The sequence below is a fragment of the Coffea arabica genome, chromosome 2e (assembly GCF_036785885.1).
Source record: "Coffea arabica cultivar ET-39 chromosome 2e, Coffea Arabica ET-39 HiFi, whole genome shotgun sequence".
NCBI lineage: Eukaryota > Viridiplantae > Streptophyta > Magnoliopsida > Gentianales > Rubiaceae > Coffea > Coffea arabica.
In genome coordinates, this window is record NC_092313.1 from 70,331,118 (window position 1) to 70,338,049 (window position 6,932).

General features: G+C 37.8%; 1 protein-coding gene across 1 annotated transcript; it reads left to right on the plus strand.

Moving 5' to 3' along the window:
* The first annotated feature begins 731 nt into the window (after positions 1-731).
* LOC113732843 (uncharacterized) lies at positions 732-6,517 on the plus strand. The gene is made up of 5 exons (XM_072080873.1): positions 732-1,503; positions 2,336-2,453; positions 3,629-3,981; positions 4,617-4,715; positions 4,985-6,517. The coding sequence occupies exons 1-5, from the start codon at positions 863-865 to the stop codon at positions 6,237-6,239; spliced, it is 2,466 nt and encodes an 821-aa protein (XP_071936974.1). The 5' UTR covers positions 732-862; the 3' UTR covers positions 6,240-6,517.
* Positions 6,518-6,932: the final 415 nt, after the last annotated feature.

Sequence of the window (6,932 nt, forward strand, 5' to 3'; positions counted from 1 at the left end):
TCAAACTCAATTAATGCCTGACCCAAGTATATTAGTATAACATTTAATTGTACGTGTTATAACATAAAATTTTGAAAGTTTGTATATAAAATTTGTAATAATTCATAATTATTAGAATATATTAGATATAATTATTATGTATTTATGAGTTTGCGTTGATCCCCATTTGAGCCCGAACCTCTTATTGAAGTGTGAGTTGAATTTGAATCTTCTAACTTAGATTTGAGTACAAAAGTCCGAAAATTAGAAAAATTTATTATTTTGTGAGTCGTGTTCTTGTCAAAACCTAGAACATGGAATCAAATTGATAACCCTAGTCAAATGAGAGTCAAAGTTAAATTTACTTAAATACTAAAACATTGCTTGATAAAAAGAAAAGTTCCTAATAACGAGTTCAGCTGGTAACTACATGCAGTGGTATCTCATAGGTCACTAGTTTAAATCCTGCTGTGCTAAAATTGCTATACATCCTTGGCAGGGCTCCGTACAGCCGTAAATGTTAGGATTCCCTGTGTCGACAAAAAAAAAATAAAAAAATCTCCCATCGTCTCTCTCTCTACCTGAATACCTTAAGTCCACCTACTAATTAATTTCTAAACATAACCTTTTTCCATTCTAAAGTTAAAAAATTATGAATCTACAAATATCATTCAAGGATAATGCCCTAGCAAAATTATAGTAAAAATCAAGTTTGACATGGTAAAACTAAAGAGACATAAAAGGGGAAAACACAAAATTTTGGATTAAGGGGGAAAAAGAAAAATACATATTTGTGACACATTTGATCAGGGTTTAACAGGCTCCTCTTTCCCTCTCTCCTTTCTCTCAGTCTCAGGGTTTAACTTCTCCACCACCAGCCAAAATGCTCCTCCTCCGCAGACGCCTGAAAAACCTGCACTTTCCGGCACGTTTCCACCACCACCACCACTACCACCACCCTAACAGAATATTCCCTAAGCTACCCTTCTCTTCTTTATCCTCTGCCCAGTCCCAGACCACCACCTCCTCAGACCCCACTCCAAAACCCTCTTCTCTATCCGCTCGTATGAGCTTTGTATTCGAACAAATCGACGCTATTGAGAAGGAACGCTCCCAGAAAGACCAAACCCTGCAGCGAATTCGTGCCTGGCGCGAATCCAAGAAACAACAACAACAACCCACCACAGACTTAAGTCCGGCCGAGGCCGAGTTGTCAGAAAAGAAATTGGAATTGAAGAAGGACGAAAATGAGGTTAGTCATAAGAATGCTGGGGGATTGTTGGATGGTAAAATAAAGGAAGTTGAGCTGGTCCATCCGTGGCCTGAGTGGATTGAGTTAATGGAGAGATTAGTGCAGCAGAATTATTTTGATCATAAGAGGAGAGATGAAGATGGTATGATGGAAACTGTGGGGTTTAATTTATCTGAAATGGTTGAAGAGGAAGGATTTGATTTTACTAGGGATTTCAAGACTGTTCAGACTGCTGTTCTGAATTTTGGACGCGACCGGTTTGATATTTTGAGGTCTGTTCTTGTTAATTTTCTTTGATATTGTGGAATTTTGTATGATCATGTGGGGCACTGTTATAGCGTTTGATAAAATGTGTGAAGGTAAAATTATACAAGTGGGATGATTGATCTTACTATGGAAATGTGTTTGTTCAAGATGGGAAACTGTTTTTAGATACTTTAGTTACGGTAAATTTTGTGTTTTTGCAGAATGTGATAAAGGAAGATTGCCTTTGATTTCTGATAGACGATTTGGGATACATTTTGCTACGATTCTGAGTTCAGCTAAGTAGGAGGGCCATGGTATTTTTACTGTGCCACATAGGTTTATGCCATGAATGTTGAAACAGGGATCAAGTGTTGAGTTCAGATGTGGATTTTGTAACAAGGGGGAAAAATGTAAAGAGAACATTTTGAAACTAAAATTTTAGTATAATTATGTGATGGGGTGACAATGCTTTGTGCACTCTTCTTTCGATAGCTTTTGATTATTTTGACTTTTGATGTGAAGAATTACTAGCTGCTATCAAAGTTTTATATTCTAGCAATTTCTTTCAAAGGTGAAGACAGGCAAGATAATTTATTTTCTGATTTTTGGTTCTATTTTTTTATTGCCTACTTGCAACATTTTTTTTTTTGGCGCTGAAAGTAGCATCCCCTTTTCTTAGGTAGTTCTTAAAATTATGCAAATATATGGAGTATAGCGTTTCAGGACAAACTACTTGTAATTTTTCTACTGATGAAAGCAAAAGGTGTAATGATATGTCTCCTTTTTTTTTACTGTTTAGAAAAGTAAGATTTATTTCAGTAATTGCTTGTGTTCATTCTTAATTTGCAAATATTTCAGGTCAATGTCAAGACAGGATCTTCAAATTTTGGTTGGTTACGGATGCCCTAGTGCGGACAAGAAGGTGGTTTTTTCTGCAAAATTGTTGAGGAAACACGTCCACCTGGATGAGGGAGATGTAAGTTGGGAGTTAACTTTTCAGATAATGAACTTGAAGACTTATTGATGTGTGCATGTCAGATAGCGAGTTTAGTTTGGCAAGAAAATTTTTGTTTCACATTGTCTAATTAAACTTGAATTTTCTCACAACTGGTTCTTGTCGAGGCAAAAATTTTATCTACCTTTTATTAGTCTTGATATACAGACAAAGGAAGCTGAAATAAGCACCCTTTTTTTTGCATGTGGATCTATTACAACATCATGTAATGCACTTATGCTTCAGAATGTGGGTATCTAGCAGACTAGTCTTCATTCGTTTACAAGCAAATATAGAGAAGGATCTCACAACTATATCAATACTGTAAATTATCCTCTTTATGCAGCAAAGGCTTGAGATAGTTAAATGGTCAGTATTACTATTTCCTCAAAAGTTGGTATTATCACCTTCTATAGTGCAATCACGTGTGCATAAATGCTCTGGAATCTAGAAAACTACTATTATAGTATTCAATTTTTTGATATATAAGCGAACAATCATAAAGAAGAGTCTGTAGTCATGTTACAGAGGTTATTCTCTGAGAACAGGCAAAGGCTTGAGGTGGATGATCTCAATGCAGTGAAAATCCTAGAATTTTAGACCTCTTATGTCATCTTGACACCGTTCATAAATTTATCAACTTTGAAAACCTGCGTTCTTGGTTATTGTTTCTTTTGTGGCTGTTTGGTCTACCATGGTCACCTTTTTTTGCATTTACTACCACCTGACTGCCTGATCAGCTGCATTTTGATGTGCATGTATCATAAATAGAGGACAATGCCCCACTAAATTTGCTTAAGCATCTTTGTGCTTAAATCCAGTCTGTATCTGCTGTAGAGGGTTTAAGTAACTGCCTAAGCTAAGAAGATTGGAATATGATCCTTCAATTACCTCATTGAGAGCAAGAAACATGTCTCCAAGTTCTTGTGCTTTTCCCCCCAATTCAATTCAATATTACTATAATGTGCTTCCACTCTTTTCTTTTTTTATTTAAGTTTAGCTAGTTATTTTAACTATGAGATTGGAAGAAATGTGAAGACAATAGAAAAGAAGCCATAGCCATAGCCATAGCTAATAGAAAAGAAATGTGGTGTAAGTACTAGAGTTTTCAATATGCCAATAAATTTCTGTTTACCAATAGATTTTTTTTTTTCAAGGTTTGTAGTTCCTGCAGTTTGAGAAGTTCTTGTGAAAGAGCATATCTGCTTACAAATAAAGAGGATGAAGCCAGGACCATGGATGTCATGCGTATGTTATTGACATATGGCTTTGATGCAGTAAATGGATCAGTTGCAAATAAGTCTCTTATGAAGATGAAAACTCTGAAGACTGTTGTACGCAAATTAATTCATGATGTGGTAAAGTTGAGTGCAGTACCAATAGATCCAAATCTTCCACCTCCTGTTATTAAAAAGCCTCCACCTAAGGTGAAGCAGCCACCTCCCCCTCCAAAGAAGCGCGTAGGACGTGATGACATTGAAATGAAAAAGGGTGATTGGCTTTGCGTAAAGTATGTTTCCTTCTTTCTTTCAGTGCTTTCATGTGCTATTTTTCTGGGTTTTGAAATCAATCAAGAACACAAGGATGCATATATGAAGACCCTTTTTTGTGAATTTCTTGCTCTGTATCATCCTTTTTCTTTTCATTTTCTCGGCTGGATGACATGTTGGAGGAACTGTTTATGTTGTTCTATACATTCTTTGGTAGCAGTAAATCCAAATTTGTGGTTATTATGTAGTTGGTGCATAATGAGGTTGAATTATGTGCTACTGGGAAATGAGGAGCAAACTCGTCTATTTGCTTGTCTGACATAATGATGTATGACCTTTCATCGTTCATGTCACCACATAAAGTCGCAGTTTATCTTATGTTTTCTTCAGGGAAAGTATTTGGTACTTCGTAGTAATATATCCTGACTTTTCCAGCTAACTGATAAAACTTACTAAGAGGGAAAATATGTAATTTGGACGCCAGTTGCCTGCTTAAGTGAAGTAGAATATTCTGCCATGTGTTGTGATGAGTCGTAGGGGCTTCTCGCCATAATCTAAAATAAAGATTAAGAGCAATTTACCTTTTAGTTGCTTTCCTTAGAATCAGAGTGAATTTTGAGTGATGAACTTTACTGTGTTTGTTTTGTATTTGCAGGTGTGACTTTATGAATTTTGCAAAGAACACGGTGTGCCTACAATGTGATGCCAAGCGTCCTAAGAGACAGCTTCTTCCAGGAGAATGGGAGTGCCCACAGTATGTATCGTGTCTGCTCCTCTTTAGTTTTGTCATCTTACACTCTCTGATCAATTAGTTGCGTATCCTTAATGGAATAAATTTTGTTCATTAGTCTAATCTCTACATGTTCAAGCTTGTATCTGAACTGTTCACCAATTTTCTCATTTTACTTTAAGAAGGAAAACTGAAAATGAGTATTGCTTACAGATCAAGCCTGTTGTGTACAGTACAATGGCTTTTGATGGGATGCTTTATTTCTTATTAATGTTGATCCCATGCTTTTGCAGGTGCAATTTCTTGAACTATAGGAGAAACATGGTGTGCTTTCATTGTGAACACAAGCGCCCGCCAGATGAATTTATGGAGAGTCAAGTGCAAGATAGGCAACACAGTCCAAGGAGATTGGAGAATATTTCAGGCAGGCCAGAGATTTCCAATGCATGGAATTTTGATTTTGATGACAATGAATCTGATGGGGCAGATGTTGCTGCCTTTGAGTATGCAGATTCTAAGAAGATGCATGAAGATTTTCCTTCAGATAAGCAACCACATGCAGGGGTTGCTAGGGCATGCGAAGATGGATTGCACAAGGATTACAGGTCTGCTAGAGATACTGATCCTGTCAATCCCGGATTTGGATTCAACGATTTTGATGATGAAGATGATGATGTGGAAAATTATGAACTTGATACTCGGAATGATGCACAGAAGGCTTCTACTGTAGATTTTTCTGAGCTTGATGTTGACTCGCATTCAGAAGATGAAGACAGAACAGGTCATGATTGGACTCTTCGTCGTAAGTCCAATTTCCAGGCACAAAACAAGCCATCTAAATCAACACGTAGGGGAGTCGGTTTCTCTGGCTCTGATCCTGAAATAGATTTTGGTACTGATGATGAGCTTCCTATTCATCCGAACTGGAAATCTAGTCATGTCAATCAGAGAAGTAAAAGAAGAGGTGGCGTGAGTTTTGGTTCAGATGATGAGGTTAGCTCTGGCACTGAATACACCAATAATGATTTTGGATCCAGGCAGATGAAAGGGAATAAATGGAAGTCAAGTAGGAGTTCAAGAAAGCAAAATAGTTTCGACAGTGATGATGAACCGTTCTCTGATTTAGAATCCAACAATGACAAAGATAAATTTGGAAGTAGGAAAGCAAGCCTAAGTAGCCAAAGAAACACATCTAATGGCAGAAGAAACCGGGACATGGGAAATCTTCGCGGATCTTCCCGAGATTCTCCTAAAAGATTTGAAGATACTGATTATGGCCATAGAAAATATACTAGAGATGGTCGTTCACAGAATTTTAGAAGCCCTCAAAGAGAAGGATCTTTTAAGCAGAGACGAGATAAAAGATTTGAAGATGATGACAATGGCTACAGAAGTGATTCTAGAGGTGGTCGTTCGCAGAATTTTAGAAGTTCCAGTAGAGAAGGGTCTCATAAACAGAGACAAGGTAGATATGGTAACTATAACAAATCTGGGGACAGTTATTTGGATGATGAAAGACACAGGAGGCCCCGTGTAAACGTGAGATAAACTTCATCGGATTATCCGACTACGGCTACACTTTTTGTTACTTGTTGATATTCATTTTATCTACTGATAAAAGGAAAGATTATTTGGTTGCTTTAACTTAGAAGGCCATGTTGGAGGTAGTTGTGAAGGTAGAAGTTTGCCTACGAAGTTAATAGGCCGAGATAAAATCCATGGGGAGTAGCATTACCCTGAAATGTATATAGATATTGTTTTTTGTTTGGGCTATGATGCCAGTTTATCATCAATATATCAATGCCAGTTTTCTGTTTGGGCTTTAATGCCAGTTTGTCGTCTCTGTTTCTGCTCCATGCACATCTGCTTTTTTACATGTCTTTCAATTCAGACTTCACATTTCTTGGAGCCATAGTAAACATAGCAAAATCCAAGGCCTCTGATTTTCAACCTCTAAGTGGAAAGTCCTTGCACCTCCCAAAAGGCCAAGCAAGAGTTCATTAAATGATGTCAAAGGCCCCCGGGGTTAGATCACCCGGTCTGCGGCTGGCAAACCACTCGCAAGGTCGTGGGATCAAACCTCACCTAACGCCTGGGTGCGGTTGGGGTGGCGCTGTACTCCAGGCGCAGGGGATTAGTCGGGCCGCCTTCGGGTCTTGACCCGGACACCCCTGTGTTGACAAAAAAAAAAAAAAAAAATGATGTCAAAGAAGGTGAACCACCGGAAACGGGGCGGCATAA